General features: G+C 31.2%; 1 protein-coding gene and 1 long non-coding RNA gene across 3 annotated transcripts; one reads left to right on the top strand and one right to left on the bottom strand.

Annotated features, from left to right (window-relative positions):
- Positions 1–332: 332 nt before the first annotated feature.
- LOC148614167 (uncharacterized) lies at positions 333–18,350 on the bottom strand. 2 transcript variants are annotated; one of them, XM_088588060.1, is made up of 2 exons: positions 18,166–18,350; positions 333–1,224 (listed from the first exon to the last, which is right to left on the bottom strand). In XM_088588060.1, the coding sequence occupies exon 2, from the start codon at positions 1,219–1,221 to the stop codon at positions 649–651; it is 573 nt and encodes a 190-aa protein (XP_088444186.1). In that variant the 5' UTR covers positions 1,222–1,224; positions 18,166–18,350; the 3' UTR covers positions 333–648. The 2 variants fall into 2 exon arrangements, with proteins under 2 accessions (XP_088444186.1, XP_088444185.1); XM_088588059.1 differs by lacking the exon at positions 18,166–18,350 and adding an exon at positions 4,696–7,447.
- Positions 9,400–13,323, top strand: LOC148614168 (uncharacterized). The gene is made up of 2 exons (XR_015923587.1): positions 9,400–9,483; positions 11,888–13,323. It is a non-coding gene; the product is annotated as an uncharacterized LOC148614168 (long non-coding RNA).
- Positions 18,351–19,714: the final 1,364 nt, after the last annotated feature.

Here is a 19,714-nt window from a genome sequence, read left to right as displayed (position 1 = left end):
CCTTTCTGTGGACTGATTAACCGATTTTGTAAGAGTGGGACATTATGTTTAGAATGAAGCATCATCAAAAACACCATGGCTTACCTGACGCCGGTTTTACAACATCTGGTTTACTTTTTTATTTTTACAGTTTCCTTAGCTTTTTTGTTTTGCCCAGTTTTTACTTGTTTTGTTATACTTTATGATACCATGTGCACGCCTCTTGCCATAAGTCTTTATGACAAATGACAAATAAACAGTTTTTAACCAAGAATTTTCAACATTTACAGTGAAAAAGGGTTTTATGAGTAGTTTACATTTTGACAGTAAGTTAAGAACAAACACAAAACAACTGAACATGACAAGTTTTTTTTTTTGAGAAATCACATACTTAGAACATTATTCTTTAACTTCTGTGTTAACATAATCTTTGATGATTCCGATAATTTAAAATTTCAATTGCTTCCAACATATATAGATAAAAAAGAAAAGCGGTGATCTATTAGGAAACGGTATTTGTGCGAGTGGTTCGCTTGGCAAATGTTTTATCCAACATTTCGTAGTCATTTACTCAGCTATTTATCCTAAAGCGAGCAACAAACAATCTTCTCGAAAGCCAACGGAGACGCACAATGTAAAGTACAATGAACAAATTTAACATCACTTAGGCTATGTGTCCAACTCTTTCCTTGATTCTTCCATCTGTTGGCGGCGTTTTGCTTTGGCTGTCATGCGCTGACGACGTGTATCACGTGATCCACTCAGGCCAGTCGGGGGCAAGCCTATTGGTTCTCCAGTATCGTTGACCTTAGGTTGATTTTCTTTATTATCTCTAAAAGTGTCACTTTTGGAACTGGTATGCAATCGTCCATGTGCAGTTTCCTGTCTTCTATTATTATTTCTATCTTCCGGAATACTCAAGTCACATTTTGCATGTTTTCGGGTATTTTTAGCTCCTACTTTAACAACTAGTTCATCCATAGATCGCGAAAATTCCTGCAGTTGCTTAATATTGTCTTCTGCACAGTCTTCCGGAACATTCTCTTCATCAACTTCCTTTATTTCATCAAACGTAATTGGTTGTGTCTTGTAACGGTTACATTTCCTCTGTGCACGAGATCTCCTTCCCGTTTTTGGTGGAGAAGCGGGACAAAATTCAGGTGTTAAATGGAGTCTGGAAAGTCTCTCCGGAAAATGTGTTTCGAAATGGAATAAAGGATCGTGAATCTTAGGTGACGTCATTTTCTAAAGAAGAAATAAAAGGATTATAATTAATGTTTATTACGAATCAGGAATTTCTATTCACAATACTACTGTTTTTTTAAGTTTTGAGAATTACCTTCTTGGTGTAATCTACACGGTAAACCTTGAAGACAACGAAGAAGAACGCAGTGTGTGCGTGAAACACAGGCAAATCTCAAAGAGGTTTAGAGTGCATTAAGACTTTTTGAAATACTTCAAGATACAGCTATCTCGGTCGTTTTTGTTTTTTTGTTTTTTTGTTTTTTTGTTTTTTTCTTTGAATGTAGTGTTTGGAATTGCAAAGAACTGCTTGTTGTCAAGGCAACCTTGCTATGAAAACAAAAATGAAAGCCACTTTAAACAAACTACAGGTGTTCAGATGAATGTGATGCTTTTGTTTGCATAAACCCTGCGAGAAAAAAAGGCAATAAATATCTTTCATTCTAAGTTAATATCTGTCTTAAAAACAATTAAACAAAATGCAGCTTCAAATTCTCTATTTTCAAGGATAATGTTCTTCAAGAACTTTCATCATCAACAGCGTACATTACACAGAAGTGGATACATTTTGAATAATTTACAAACCCTAACATCCTATAGTAAAAACTATATTCTAAAACGTGAAATGACTATGCGTCACTATTATTCTAATTCATTATTCTCCTTAGTAGTTTTTAGGTCATTTTGACCCTAAATTTGTAGACCGAACTTTCATTTAGCCTGTAGCTCATGGTAATTCATTAAGATGTTAATGACAGTTCATGAATAAGGTCAAAATGATAGGCTGTCTTATTGGTCCCTTTTTTAACTGCGATACTTTCTTTTAAATGGTGAGTACAAGCAAAAACAAAGAACCAATATATTACATGAGCAGTTATGAAGCGATCAATTTAACAAGAAGACCACTTGAAAGAGTTCCAATAGACAACCTGCACTTAAAGACTTAATTATTCTCGAACAGCTGCAACACATTGCCAAGTCTTTAACAAGGTCGTATGGGAACATTGCAAAAAAAATTATGAAACATAAGAAATCGATTTGAGTTAAGTACTTCTCCCATCAGTTGGTGCTTTCTGTTTCATTTGTAATTGGTTAAGTTCCTCTTTGGCAGGTGGTTTGAATGTCAACATGACGTCGGAATTTCGCTAAATGTTAAAATATTTTACATTTGTTTTGTCTCATCTGTTCCTATTAATCCTTACGTTTTGTTTGAAACTTTGCCATTGTTTACTGCAAATTAAGATCAACGAACGTATAGAGGTCAGGAACTACAAAACAATCGGCAAAAGACGGCATTTTGAACATTTAACTTGTATCGGGACACCCAAACACATGCACTGGTTATTTAACTATTACCGGGACACCCAAACACATGCACTGGTTATGGAATCAAATATTTTCAGTTTTGTTTTTGATTACCCTGGAAACGTGTATACTAGTATTAGCCATTTGTAAAAACTTATATCAAACATATAAAAACTAGTGGTTTATCTACGACTGTTTAAATGGACTATCTATGAACGCAGATCATCTCAAATAATAACCAAACATTTAACGTTTTCATGAATTTTAATATATAAACATATTTAAAAAGTGGTTTAATGTGGTAACAACAATAATCCAGTTAAACAACATTTGGTTTAATGAAAAGTGCATGCCTCAGATAAAACAGCAAAGTTTATTTATCATCATTAATCAAACATTCGTCTTTCATTTTCTAAAACCGTCATGTAGCTATTAATCACAATAAACTTTTAATAAAGACCTAGTCTTTAGACTCTACCTGATGTATTTAGATCACATGAATTACATAATCGTAGAGTGATGATTAACATATATGAAAATAACATTGTGTACTTGCTTTCGTCTAGAAATTTTGAAACTTTCAACATTATATTTGACAATATTGAACATTTGCCTAATTAAATTCCATAAATATTTATTTTTTATAGCCAATGAATTAGAGAAATTGAAATTAAAGAAATTTTGGTTGTGTTCCTATGTCCCGGATTTTAGTTTGTGATTTTTTACTCTAGGAATCGAATATCGATTGGCTGTCGATTGTTGCTCTATTCGAGTACTACAACCGTTCAACCCCTATATAGTTGCTGCTTGATACCCTTCCTGTGTTTTCTGTGTGTATTTTTCTTCTTTTTTTTTCTTTTTTTTTTTTTTGGGGGGGGGGGGTATTCTTTTGTCGTTTTGTTTGTTTCTCGAGTTTCTTTTTGCGTTGCTTAGTTTATGGACTTTTCCCTTCTATTTGTTGTACTACTTCTTCATACGTCTTCAAATATCAAAGGTCTATGATCATATGAAAAGATCCTGATTTAATCCACGGGAATCCAAACAAACAACAAGTAGCTCAGGCTTTAAGGCAAATTGAGTAGAAAATGTGTTGCTAAATACAAAAAACAACGACAATTACCAACGAAGTAGTATCAGAGTTGTGCTTTACCCCGTTCACTTTTTCGAATAAATACATTCATACATAAATCTATTTTCACATCGATTTTTTTTTCGCTATTGTTTTCCTCGGTATCTAAAATATTTGTTAATTAGAAGAAAATGCCTTTCATTTAACTTACAGATTGCACTGATCATTGGTACTTGATTTATACTAAATGTATCAAGGTGTGAACGAGATGTGAATAAACATTAATATTAAAACATTTCTGTATAGCCACAGTTTAACATTAACTTGATGTTGATCAACATTTCATTTTCATACGTCAAATGATGAATTATGTATGTTCCCATATTTATCTTTTCAAATATATTATACATGTAACTTTATGTAAATAAGTGCACATAACAACATTATCGTCTATCAATTTGAAAACAAGTTTGAAAGATTTTATGACACGAATTTTCATGTACTGGTTTGAGCAAAGTACATTCTTCAATTCAAGTCTCTAATAATCTTTATGATATAATGCCAACTTCCAAATCATTTAAACACAATTATTATCAAGCTCCAATCTGAGACCGACATTCGTATGTTCTGTGACAGACTCTTCAAATTCAAATTGAATGACGTTCCTTTGACAATCGTATTACACCGTGATTTATACTTTGCAATATTTTCGCATTTTCACAAGGGAATTTCGAACGAAGCTTAAAAACATAAATATGGATAAATTGAAAACTAATTTCCACACAAAGTGAATTTCAAAACTGTCATATTTATCTTTGAAAGCACTTGTACTTTGGTGCATATAGTCGTCGAATTTATGTCGTCAAAATATTAGTTTAGCTCTTCTCAGAAAGTGAATGTAACATTTGCGATTTTCTAACGTTCTAAAATATGCCCTACCACAACTGATAACTACACAAATACAAACTGATGAAAGAATCCACCAGAATATACCTTCCATTGTTCACGTTAAAATAAAGGAGTTATTTTTAAAATGCATACTACTAAAAACTTCGAATCGTTTATAATATTGAAATATATAAAAAACAAACATTACTTACTTTCTATATTGAAAAATAGAGACAAATCGTGAGTAGGTAAGTCCTGAACACTGCTACCTGTGCATCACGTTAGAAGTGACTAATTCACATGAAAGGTTTAGCAGTACATGTTGTTATTGTTTATAACTCGACTATTCAGTCTTATGTTTTTGTTTTTTGTTGATACATAGCCTTGACTTTATCTGTACATCATTTTTACCTATTTGGCATTCGTGTTAAAAGGTGAGATAAAAATTTCTTTTCAATTTGATTTAAACAAAATGTGTTATTACAGAAAATGATATCGTTAACTTCATGGAGTAAATTTGGTCTTCCCATAATTGAATAACCATTTCCTGATAAAATGTCATACTTTAAATTAAGTAATTTAATGTAATCATAAAAACATAAATGTTGTGTTTTTTTCCTTTCTTTTAAAAAAAAATGGGCCACAAACAGAAATATTCTGCGTGCAAATTTGCTTAATTTCAAAAGAAGGATTTACTGAATACAGACAAAATGATCATCAATTACTTAACATATGTAAATACATATTAAAACATAAACCTCTTTTTTTTCAAATCATACATTATTTGTCCGGAAACGGAACATTTGTATTTGTACTGTTAGTATGTTTCAATGTAAACACCTTTCTGTTCTTAGAATTATACATAACCTCGATACAAGGCACGTGTAAACAATAGCTAATTGCCTTATTATTTTCAGATGATGTAAATCCTGACGACCTTAGTTGATAGTATAACACTTACACATAATTAACTGATTTATCTCATTTTGATGTACGGTATGGGTTTTGGAGGCATTATTTTTCTTTACAAAATTATTATATGAATAAAAGCAAGTAAGGTAAACACACTTATTAACGCGAGCCATTCATTTTTGCAAATTACACAAAAAATCGTGAAAAATATTTCTTTAAAATTGAGTGCATATTTATAGAGTAAACGACATGAACTCGGATTTACATACTAAATCACAAAGATAAGACTCCGCGAAAATCGATTGATTTATTGTATTTAAGAGCACACTCGATCATTCATATTTGTTACCGAGGTTTGTTACAAAATCATTTGGATTTTAATAATAGACTGATCAAGCCAATCAGTATTTTTAAAGAGGTAAAAATATAACCTTAGTCCAAATTCTACATTGGTCGATAAAGATTGAAGAACTTAAAGTTTTCGCCATTTTAATAACTTACATCTTATATTAAATTGAGAAAAACTAATCACTGAGGTGCTGACTAAACAAATATAAAAATGGTATACTATATATTTTAAACTTAAGTAGCTGTCTTTGTAAGAATCATGCAAAATCTGAAAAATGTGATTCACCCCAAAAAAGGCTACATATTTTTATTTTTGTAATTAAGTTGTTTTATGGGTCTATACTATGAAATGTGTAATTATTCATTCAAATCTGCCTGCTCTTAGGAGACAATCCACATTGACAATCCAGTAGATTCTATTGTATTTGAGTGCCATTATCTCCCTTAATTTTGAAATCTACAGTGCATTCTATATAATTTTTATCTCCTAAGAGCGCGGGTTACATGAAAAACCACAAGTTAATTTCTGTTTACTATGACATTTCAAACAAAATATCAGAAATAAAAATATGTAGCCTTTTTACCTATGAATCACATATTGCATGATCCTTAGCTGGAGTGCTACTTAATTGCTGTAAATCACGCAAGAAATACATATTGATTATCTTTAGGCGAACAAGTTTTAAACAAAGATAATAAAAATAATAACACCATAAAGGTTTCATAGTTGTCGACTTACTTCTATAGGTTTTATTAGCAAATACGCATTGTGCGATTTTTTGCAGGACATACGATACGTTAATCTGTATACTTAATCTACGGATTGGTGTTTTTTATTGCATTCACCAAATTTATGTGACAGTTTTAAAACTATCTCGACAAAATAGTAAAAAGAAATGATAATATTTTATATTTTCTTGTGTTTTTGCATAGTTCTATAAAACACAAAAAACACACAATCTCCCTTTCCATTTTACACTTACTTTTTATGTACGTTTCCTTGGGTTCAACCAGAATTTAAAGGCAAGGCCAAGGATACATACTGCATTGCTATGGTCCAATTAGACATGAGTGCATATCGCAGAGTTTATAAACGAATATTGCATAAAAACTCATTTTTAAGTGACGAGGTATGCGTTGGAAAGCATACTGTCAAATACCAATTAGGTAGGATTAATTTTTTTTAACGATATCCTTCACAACGTCGCGCTTAAGTGGATTTTAGGTTTGTTCATAAGTAACACACCTACTTGTTACTTCAGTAAATCGACAAAGCATATTTGTGTGTTCATAAATATAAAGTGCGGGATAGACGAAAGAGGACAGAAAAACTATGGCACGATTAACAATGCGGCTTTAATGGTGCTATAAGTTTGTGTAGTAATGATTTTAATTTATGTAATTAGAAGCAACATAATTCTGTCCCAGAAACTTAATTGTAAGAAGTCTAGTGCGGTACAAAGATTCTGCGTAGTTACAGCAAGCTTTGGTATAACATATGAAATGCGTTACGACAACTCGTGTGCTGAAAGAGAATTGCCATAGACAAAAGGAATGTTAACAATACGGAATGGAACAAAATCGCGTATGTCGAATCGTTTGGTCAATAATTTTCTTTTTCATCGATCTGAAAGTATAGGTTAAGACATGAGGCTGACTTAATAGTTCTGTAGTATCTTTTATCTCAGGTTTTTGGGGTGGATGCGATGTATGAAATTGTGAAACTATGATTGTTTAACGATAATGCATCATCTATATATATCGCGAAATCTGAAATTAAAGAATAAATGCCCTGTGAAGCCCAATACTGTTTACTGTAACTTTGATTATATGTTGGTCATAGTGCCTCAGTCAAAAAGGGAACTCTGAAACCTAACTTTTAACACTTAAAAGGGTTAACATAGCCAAAGCCGTAAAAATACGTCTAAAAAAAACGGAAATCAGTTCCTATGATAAATACGTCACAACAACCGGAAATCAGCTCATTTGATAGGTAAATGCAGTATTTAACTACATATGATCGAATCCCAGTTTTAGCTATTCATGAAAAGTTCTTGAAATATATTTTAATGCGTGTGGCCATACAATACCCCCTTGTAAGTTAGTGAAAATGTCAAAGCCTGGAAATATAGCAGTGTTTTTGCAAAGAAAGTACTCATACTCTAGATCTTAGTGGTATGTTTTGGGACGTTGCCATGCATTTTACATATATCTTATGTTGGACAAGTGTATAATTAGTAATGATATATTCATAATAACGACGGTAATTACATTATAGCGAGTGTTATTACTTTTTTTACAAATCAAGAAAAAATATCAAATGCATGCATGCATTAACAAAGTGTGAAAAAAAGAGCTATAGCTTCAACTGTTTGAGTTGCAAATCTTGAACTAACTTTGTATTAGAATTTTGTTGCACCGGTTCAACGCAGTTAACAATAGTCATGATCTTTAAAGCACTGGTAAATACGAAACTGTTTGATAAATTCTCAGTATTAAACTACGCAAAGGTTTGAACAATATCTAGACAATTCAAAAGTTAAATGTGTGCAATTTATTATGACCATCCTTTATAGTCTTCAAAAGAAGTAACCAAAATTATTGTTAATGGGTTTAAAAAATCCGTCATGAGCATATATTGTGCTTATGTATTATTCAGTTAAAAAGCTTTTGTCAATATGCAACCACGCATTACCACTGATGTGTTCAAAGATTGTTTTTACTACTTACTTATATATTGTCTTGCACCTAAACTGACAACCAGTTATGGATACTTGTTCGACAGACAACATTATCAGTATCGGTTGTCTATGTCACTCATAGAAATATCGAAACAGAGATTACACGTGCATAACAAAATTGATGAGCGCTTGATTCCGACCTGTGAAACGTTTTACATATGCGTAAATCTGCACAAGTCAAAAATCTGAGATATAACCAAGTCAAGGTATTTCAAGTTCGTAAATAATAAATTCAGATTGGGAACCTCAGCATCTACTTTACCAGGACCTTTGCGAATTATTTGCAGGAGCACGAAAGGTCGTCAACTTATACAAATGAATAGCATTGTGAATTTGCCAAATATTTCCTAATTACTTTTTTCTGAACGATTAGAGAAAGACGTATAGATTAAACATCGGTCAATGTGATTACTTCTTTGTTTAAGTTGACTCTTAATGAATTCTAGGAAAAAAAGAGATTTTATCTATGCATTTAATGCATGTTTCAAGATAAGCAAATTGTGTCGACCTACTCTTAAAATTGGAATGATTGTAAATGTGATTGATAGTGTTTGATTTGAGACTTTGTTAAAGAAAATAAAAAAAAATGTTAATATCATAATGTGTTATTTCCAAAGGGCATACAGATGAACAATGGATAAATACGGAAACAAAAGCGATAAAAAATTGATGAAGTATCTTAAAAAAAGCTGTTTGCAATAACAAAAAGTCCACTCTGATAGTTTTATGTTTCCATGCATTTAAAAGGCATCAGAAGATAGTATAAGGACTGTTATATCTCCCTGTAGGTTGTAGTCTGGTTAGTATTTGTCACCTAAAAAGGGTCCTACTCTATGATAAAGGTACGACGGTGTTCTCTTGAAGTATTTGTTGAATTTATGGGTTCGTTTTTCATATTTTGTCTTGCTTAAAATTGAATTTCACAGTTTAATGTAAGTCAGGTTTTGTTGTATAGGTAATTACAGAGTTGCAGACTTCATCAAGTTCAACTAGTACCAGGTAAGTTATTTTCTCAGGTAAGTTATATTCTCAAACCATACAACACTAAATGTTTTCTTACGCATTCGTCTAAGTTTATTGAATTTCTAACAAACAATTATTGAGAGTTGAATGACCTTTGTTTATGATACCTAGAGGTTTGACATTGCATTTCCAACAAACTGTAAACAATCATTTTGAGTTGAATGACCTTTGTTTATGATACCTAGAGGTTTGATGTAAAACAATTTGCTAATTTGCATTCGTACTGATTAATCATCTGCAGGGGCATAAACAAACTCGTTTCATTATTTTATTTTTTTTTTCTTTAAACTGGTTAAGGGTTCTGAATTAGTGTATTTATGAAAATAACACATTTCATAACTATATTGAACTAAACACCAAAACGAAACAAAAAATAAATCAATGGTCAGACAAATTTTGGTGGTAGAAAAATATGCTGTTTTTGAAGGCAATATCAAAAATATTATACTGCATCTTAAGGTCCATTCACCATTAGCATATATTTGAGGAATAATTCCAAAATACCATTACCTTGATTATATCAAAATATCAATAGATAATGTAGGTAAGTATAATGATCTTATTGTAATATTTTATGCTGTCATGAAATTAGTATTCTCATGAAAACATGTCATCTTACCAGGCAATCATAAATTATCTTATTTAACATTTTGTTTATTGCGTCAATTTTTTGTTGGTTTCAAGAACAAATTCTTCAAATTGATAAAAGAAAATACGATAATATTAAATTATAAAAACATCACAACAATATTAAAGAGCGTTTAGTAAAAGGTAAAAGTTTTTATTTCTAGGCATGTACAACGAAAATGTCGAGAAAATTCTGTCAGGCTCAATTAAAAACACTATTGTGGTTAGATCGTCCATTAAAACTATACTGAAGAAGGTTATAATATGTGCAATCTCACTTTTTAGAATGGTGTAAAGTACAGATAAATTTTACTTCAAATATTGATGTCATATTAAAACACATGTCCATTCTGTTTGAATTCCATTGAAGTGCTTTCAGCACCAAATTACTAATATGCTCGGGACTCCCTATTTGCGCAATGCCTTATTCTTTTAATACAGGTTACAAAAGAAATATTTTTTATCATTTTGACATTTTTTACAAATTTACGTAGTAACGTAGTTATCAGATGAAACTGAATTACGTGTCTAAATAATATAGAATATATGTCTAATTGATCAATGTTAAAACTTAAATAACAATGCTGCTGCATATGCATGTTGTACAAAAATGTTAAACACGGTTCGTACTTTGCCGAATTGTTATGCTAAGCACACCTATAATGATGGTTTGAAAGTTTAGCATAATAAAGATGATACATTTTAGTGATACAAAACATCAATATTGATTTTTTTTTCTATTCCGCAAACATAAAAACAAATACAAGAATATGTATTATGTAACATTTTATACATAAAAAAATAAATCCACAATAGCTGATAATAATACGTTGAACAAATGTTAATTCCGTTATTGTTTGTCTCCATCTGTATTCTGATCGGCACTTTTAATTGTTTGAGATTAAGTTAACAGTAGATGGGTTATCCAAGCCCATAGGTGCAAAATATCTATCGGCAAACCCATTTCACTCTCAGAAGACAACAGTTCGTATATTTTTGAAACACTTCCGATCCAGATGGCAAACACTACACAATACAAGGAATGAATAGCAATGCTCGTCGATACCACAGTAATATAAATAGAAATGTTTGTCGATACCACAGTAATATGAATAGCAATGTTTGTCGATACCACAGTAATATGAATAGCAATGTTTGTCGATACCACAGTAATTGTTAAAAGGCAGGGTTTATGTTTATTACAGACCGTTTTACACGTATATTTCTAATGCATCATTATATGAAAACAATTCTTATAAGATTATCAACATAAACATATTTTTCGGAAACACTATCTTAACTGATAAGCACTGCAGATTAAAACTTTTATTTTTTCTTTAATTCTATATCAATTTGATAAACACAATGTACCACAACTCCAATGGAAAAAACATCATTTTGTAAGTTTCTATTTAGATCTGCTCTGCAAAGAAGAGTATGCGAACCATATGATACACTTTTCCTGTAGCCTGCAACCAAAAATAACATAAAACATAAATTGTATCTTAGCAATCACAAATCCCACCCTTTGATTAAGAGCCGTTCATTTTTTCAAAGCTATTTGGCTGAGAAATTCGGTTGGGATCAAGGGGAAAGTAAGACACTTACATGTAGTAATGCTATATATACAGAAACAGGTTGATTGATTGTACTGAATAATGATAGTGCCAGGAAATTAACACACAGACTTAGAACGATTAGAAACATTACGTACAGCAATACTAATTCTCTATGTAAAATGTTTTATTTGTAGTCTTTAAGGTTATGCTTGAAAAGACAGGAAAGTGGATTATATATTGCCAATAATGGTTTGGTGACTTAGGTTAATCCCAAAAGGCGAAATTAGTAAGTTAAAAAAATATAGAACAATCAGATTGTGGTTACGAAGTCAAAATGACATTGGAATACATGCAATCGGCAGCATTCTCAAATCCTTCAAGCCAGAAGGTAAATGCGATTATAGATATTAAACCAGAAGCTATTATAAAAAAATCTTTAAGGGTCTTACTACTTCAATGCATTCTTTTTTTTCAGACAATTACAAACAAAACAACAAAAGAGGAAAATCCTATATTAAGTCATAAGTCGCGGGCCCGCTCCTTAAATTATTTGATGGAGGTGCATTCACTTAATTACTGCGTTAACTAGAAGGAAAGAAATGCTTTCTATATTTAAACTGCTAAACTCTTTTCCGTATTTATATGTAATCTGATTGCATTTATAGATGCATACCAATATTAACTAATTGAAGACATTTGAAATACAAACTGCAATGAGATCAACAAAGCTATGAGTCATTTAAATGAATATAAATCATCATCATTGATCGTTAACGAACATACGCTTATTTTTTCCATCTTACAAGTTTTAATTACTTTAAAAAGATGTCCCGTGTAACACTGAAACCATTGTGTAAATTGTTTGATATATGTATAGATGTCAGATGTGTCTGTAATAGAAGAATTAGTAATCAGGGAACCAGGATTAAAGCTAAAATCAAAGCAATATTATCCAAACCACCAAACAAGGAAAAAAGACAGGACGAATACACAACATGAGTTTTGCAATTTGCAAAGTTTAAATTATATAGCTAAAATACCTTTTTGGATTCACTGATTACACAATGAGGATGCTGTCCATATCATAATATCATAAATGGACACAAATAGTTGATTAGAACTTGGTAAAATAGTTAGAAAATCAATTTTTTGTATTGTAGAAGGTACATGTCCTCCATATGTAAAGAAATAATGTGCATAGTTTTAACATCGTGACAGACAGGCGGAGTTAAACGGCTACTAGACTCCCCTTTGATACGCAGATAAAATAAAAGACTTCACCTTCAATGAAAGTTTACAACTAAAATATTGCTAACAACTAAAACAAACATGTTTTTTATTGGAAAATCAGTTACTTCGATTACGTTTTTAACTACTAATATACTGTATAATCTGTATTTGTAAGTGCAAATATCCGGTAGAATTCCAGAGAACCATCAAAGCAATCTCCGATATAATGAACATGTCTGGTTGTAATTGCAGATTAGTGATGATTACTGTGAAGCTGGCAAATCAACAAGTATAATGTACGCTTTCGTTTGGTATTTTGATAGTTTCAGATTTATCAAATTCGTAAGAAAGAGAAACATTTTTGTGTATGAAAAAAATAATAAAATAATACTCAGTGCGATTATTTTTCGATTTCTTAATAACATGAATAAATCTTTAAATCTGCTCTTCTTGATGAACAAGAGATAGATTTTCGTTGAATGAACTTCGATTTTTATAAATATACAGTGGAAAACAAAATTCTAGCATAAGTCGATTGATAACACTAATTTACATACATACATAAAATAGTCACTAAACATTATTCCTAACATCAGATACAAAACATTAATCAGCTGGCTATGTTAATGACATATGTTGCTGTGATAAAAAATGTATTTCATGTATGAATGTGGTATTCTATGGTCAATGAAGATATTCTGTCGGGCATGATATCATGGTATAAGCGTATGTTCGTCCGTTTGCATTTTTATCGCCAATACGTATTGTTTTTTGCTAAATCGTGAAGCACCTATTGCGAGCAAAAGATAATGTTTAATATATGATTTGTGTCGATAAATAGATAAGTATTTACAAGGAGATTCAAAGATTTATATTTTATTTGCGAAATCCGTATTAAACAAAACAGATTCATTAACAGAAAAGGTTCCATGTCAGGAATGTTGATACCTCAAGGTTTTTCAATGCAGGAAAGAACTCTTAAACATTTTTTCTTTCAGTCAAAAATAATAATTTTTCAACTATCTGTATTTCGACGACAACCAACTGATTCCTTAAGACTACGTCTATGATGATAATCACCATTTCACTGGTTCTAATGCATATATTTAAGTTAAATGTTTCTAGCAGAGATGAAAATTATTTAACGATGTTTTTCAATTTCTAATTTATGCTGAGAAATGATAACGTAATCTACCAAACAGTTATATGTCTTTAATTTGTTTGTTTGTTTATTTTTGTTTTTTGTTTGTTTTTGGTTTTTTACCTGAACCGATCCGTGCAAAAAAATCGCGATCGGTCATCGATCACCAATCAGTTTCCGATTAGTCATTGATCCGCCTAACCGATCCATTAAACCGATAATCGCATGAGGTGACCACAGATCGGTCAATATTTTTTTCGGTTTCCGGTGTTTTCTTTGTCAAGTTTACGCATATTTACATAGTGCAATAGATTTAAGCATCAATTTATACCTGTATTTTACATTTGTTTTATTTATAACAGATCATTTGCCATCTTACATAACAAAACTGTGATCAGATCGGTCACCGGTCATCAGTTATCGATCCGTCAGCGATCAATCAAAAAGCGGTCATCGACCGTCAAACCGTTGCACGGACCGGTTCTAGGTCTGCATGTTGTTTTGCTTTGTACAACTGGAGGATATTTGCTATATAAACAAAAGCATTATAACAGTGTTTAATAACTACAGATCTTGATATGAAGCAGACCAATGTCGCTCTTTACAAAATGTGCTGTTATATTTTAAGGTATCGTAGTAAAATGAAAATTAAATATGCAGTTAACACTGTAATTGTCAACGTATATGTGTTCCTTTTAACAAGAGTGACAATAAATCTTTTCTCAGAGATTATTTCATAATGAAAATTCCTATGGGTTGAGTTACATTAGGTTTATTCCGTGAGTAGGAGATGGTACAATCTAACTTCCAGAGGAACATAAGTTGCTCCATAACACAAGTTCAAAGGGAATTTAAGGGAACCAAGGTTATAGCGGCAATCAAAAGACTGTTACCCAGGGACAAAGACCAGACATGGAAACCAGACATACACATAAAGAACATAAAGTACCTAAAATCATACATACAGCATTTTGTAAACATAAATATTACAAAATATAAGTTCTTCAAACAACCTCCTTAGAAAATATGAAATAATTACATATGTCTCCAAGGATGGTAACAAATACAAAGCCACAAATAACACTTTTGAACCCATCCTAAACAGGATGGGACGAAATATACAGGCTCTTTTCATTACAAATATCTGCAGTTTGTTCAGGTGTGCTACTGTACGTATTAGCATAAAGGGGTTGGGTAAACACTGAGCGTGGCAGACGTGTTTAAACTTTAAAATAGCGAACGTACTCTTTAAACATAAGATTGAGTATCACCATGGAGGGCATCATTTTTGCATTTGATCATAGACAGCAAGTTATATTCGTATTCGATGCCCTTGTTATTCCTGTGTAACATTTATGGCCATTCTGCTTGTATTTCCTAAACAGTCTCATACTTTAACAAGTGAAGGGAAGCTACATTTAGTACTAATAAGCATCAACTTGAAATGGATTGATCCATGTAAAATAGATTCCGGTAAGGGTCAACGACATGATTGGATTTATACAATAATATCCCCGGGACACTAAGAAGGCTTTCATGAATGGCCATTCATTAGATAAGTACTGATTCAATGCAAGCAATATAAGGAATCCATTTTCAAGTAGACTTTGAATACGTCGAAGCAATACAAAGGATATTTTGTTTAAAGCTACTACAGTTAAAAAAAACGCACACACAAAAAAAAAAAAAACCAATATGGCAATAAATGGCAGATGAAAAGTTAACAACGCCAGTTATTAAAACAGTTTTACAACATAAAGAATTGTTGTAGGCTTTCGTGAAGCCCGTTTTATTTTATTTCAGTTTTATGAGTGTTTTGGATTTTCCGTGTTGATTAGATTGTTATTCGTGCCTTGTTCTTAATACTGTTTTGCCATAGAATTTCCCTTGTTTGCACCATCAAAATACACACTCTTCTCTGTTAAAAAACGAATGTTAATCAGGGAATGAGTTAAAAGCTACGACAGACTTTAAAACTTTAAGATAACATTGATATCAGGATAAATTATCTATAAATTTTCACTACTTCATTCAGTCGTTTCACCAACGATTGCAGAATTTCATATTGACCATGCACAAACATCTAGCACGCGACTTTTACCACCTATGTGTCCATACATTTTTTTTAATATACTTATGCTAAATATTTTTACTACCAATCAGAAAGAACCAATATATTACCGGAAATCACCTTCAATTAGCAACATAACGCGTGTTTTGCACCTGTAAAGAAACTTCTTGCCCCACTTTTCTTGAAGTGTTCGGTTGTTCATTTTTGTTAATCCTTTAATGTTCCCACTTTCTACACGGACGAAGTCTCTTAAGAATGTACATATATATATATATATATATATATATATATATATATATATATATATATATATATATATATATATATATATATATATAAATATATAGATAGATATAGATATAACTGTATCAACTATCAGAATATTTAAATCGATAAGTATTTATGGTCGTTGATTTTTATTAAAGAAAACTTAACCAAAGAGATTTCATCTTTTCATTCTAATTAATTTAATTGTATCAAGTAACCATTAGTTTTATTGTAAATTGAAACATTTTTGTTGTTGATGGTATCGAAAGCATATAGCGTTGATTTAAGAATTTACCAAGCTGATCAAAATCAATAGAGACACATTTATTGTTTTCCTGGAAATTGTCCATTGTATGCAATAAAACAAAGAAAATATTACATCACTATCACTGTGTCATCTTTAATCAGATAAGGCTTATATTTGAGAAAATACCAAAGCCTCATCGTAGAAACTGTATGTACATCTCAGCCAAGTTATTTTTTTTTTTTCGGAGCCGAAGTCGATTTAATAACAATTGGAACCATAGTGTTTTAAACATTGTTTTCAAATGGTTTTACTTCCTCTTTCGGTAGACAGAATGTATTATATGAATGACTTCATGCCATATCAAATGACTTATATGATCTTATGTACACGCACAAAAAGTTTATGTTTAGGAGAATCTATAGATATTTTGTCTCTCTGTCCGCCCTAGTTTGTTTACCCTGAAAGTACATCTTGACCATTCCATTGATTTTGAAAATAAATTAATATGGAGGTTGGTTGAAATATTCTTTAAAAAAGTAGAGGTGATACGAAGTTCTTACATGACGCTTTTTTCTCTACATATGCCTTTTTAGGTAACTTAACTTGTGTACATGTATGTATTTTGAAGGAAACATCATTCAACCCCTTATAAAATCCCTCAAATCATGAACGAACACTCTTGTATAATGCCAATTTCATGCACGATCCATGAAAGTTAAATCCCAACAGTGCAACAACAAAGGCTGAGTATGTTCATATGTTTTTGCTGAATTGGTATTAAAATGAATTTTAATGGGTTTTGACATGCATGTATTACCTCTGATATTTAACAAAATACTATAATTTAATAATTGTTGATGATTAAAAGAAAGATACTCTTTTACATAACAAAATTCAAATGATTCAGCGCAGGTTAGCATATAATATATAATTGCATTTGTCACTGCAGATTTCTATATTATAGAGTTCAACAAAGCGATTGAATTGACCAAATTATTGAACCTATAGAATGCGTCATAAATTCCTAAATGCAGGCAGTTGCAGAGAAAGACTGCAATGTTACTGATAAATAATGAAACTTCTCTTTGATAGTTTATGCCAAATTAACTTAGCTAGATGTGGTTATTAAATGAGTTTTCGACCTGCCTCATCATCGTATTCTAAAACCACAATTACAGATTACAAGGTCAGACTGCATTAAATACTACACAAATTCCTTTAACGAATAAGGTAGTTGTGAATGGAAAATACTCGACACACAATTCCTTGTTAAGACAAATCTATAGTTCCAGTTCAGAGAATTTATACTGAACAACACAATTAACTATACTACACATTTTGGTTATCAATAGTCTTATCTGCGTAGTTGGTGCATCTGATGATACGACCATTCTGAAAACCATTATAATCATACAATTATAAGATTGACTGCGTTATTGATTTTAATATTATTTAACCAGCTTATATGATTTGTATATTTCAACAAACGTTTAATTACAATAATACAAAGACTTACCGATCTTAAAGTATTATCCAAGAGCACAGTCAATTATGAAAATTTAGACACTTTTCATTCTGAAATCTCATAAAATTGATTTTACAACACAACCGATCTTGATAAACGAAATACGTCTATAGTTTTGTCTATAGTATAATTAATGCACACTGTGCAAACCTCAGACAAATATTCTGGAATGCTTATTATGCAGTTATGCAGCGAAGATGTATGTGTATTATCTCTTACTTTCTCCTATAGTAATAATCACTGATTGTTGTTTGGTAGTCGGTAAATTATTTTTCACTATTACTACATACTGAATGTTTTTATGAAGGATATTTACTTCTACAGAAATGTGGAATTAAATTGATCTTTATAGATCCATGATAGACTTTAAAGTCATATTGGTCATTTATAAGTTCGAATTGCTTCCTGTGTTTTGATAATTAAAACAAGGTATTTGAACCGGCTTTGGTTTATAATTTTGAATCATTACCCCTGATAACAAAATACGGGAGTTGTTATTAAAGATAAATATGTTTTTATTACGAAAAAGACAAGTTAATTAAAATATATAAATGATTGTCGGAAATCTGAATCGCTAGAAGTCAGTAAAATTGATGTGTAAATACCCTTTTAATACAAACCACAAACAAGGTCAGTTTTGAATGCATCACAAACTACGTTTTGCTGTTTGTTTTTGTTTTGATTTGTTTTATTTTTTAGTTCACTTTCTTTAGTTTTTGTTTTGATTTTGGGGGTTTTCTATTTTTTTATTTTACGGAATAACAATGGAACAAGCGTTGAAATATATTTTGAAAATGTTGGATATTAATCGAGAGAACATATTTAAGAGGGCTGTATTTGCAATGGGTTCAGTAATACATGCTGTAATTGGCACTTCAGAATGATAGAAAGAAAAAAGTCAGAATAAAACAAGTGGCTGTTTAATCCCCTTCTTCTGAATACAAAATAGCGTTTGCTTTAAATTATTTTCTTAAAAGAAAAAGTCAAAACCTAACGACTACTATATTTCACACGGTGAGGTAATCAGAATCAGCTGATCAGTATGAAAAATAAACACATCAAAAGCCAGGTACCCAGATGCTATCGTTAAATTTCATGCTGATTTTTCACTAAATGTGATTTAAATAACCTTTCGCTTGAAGTAAATATTAAATTTTAAGTTACGCCCTAGATTGAAAGTTAATTACACTAATGAATGGGTATCGCTTTCGTTCAAATACCACACGTTATATGTATATATAGGTTAAATGTAAACTGCGAATTTTAATTATGATTACACTAAATCGTCCAGTACACTTCATTTGAAAATGAAACGGGGCATCAAAAACGTTTGGTTTTTTTTTTCGACTTACAAATAACTGCAAAGAAAATATAAATTAAATTTCAGTAAATATCAATTTGGTCAATGGTAGTACCATAAGAAAAAATGTCAATGCACAGGTTTATTTCGTTTGGGACAACTTGTTTGTTTATCAGCTTAAAATCAATTTTGGTGCTTTTTCCACATTCAAAACGGGGTTAACAAAAGTAAATGAGCAAC

The sequence above is a fragment of the Perna viridis genome, chromosome 6 (genome assembly GCF_037379345.1).
Source record: "Perna viridis isolate PV_CMFRI_1.1 ecotype Kerala chromosome 6, ASM3737934v1, whole genome shotgun sequence".
Lineage (NCBI taxonomy): Eukaryota > Metazoa > Mollusca > Bivalvia > Mytilida > Mytilidae > Perna > Perna viridis.
This window is presented reverse-complemented; position numbering and strand designations above follow the sequence as displayed.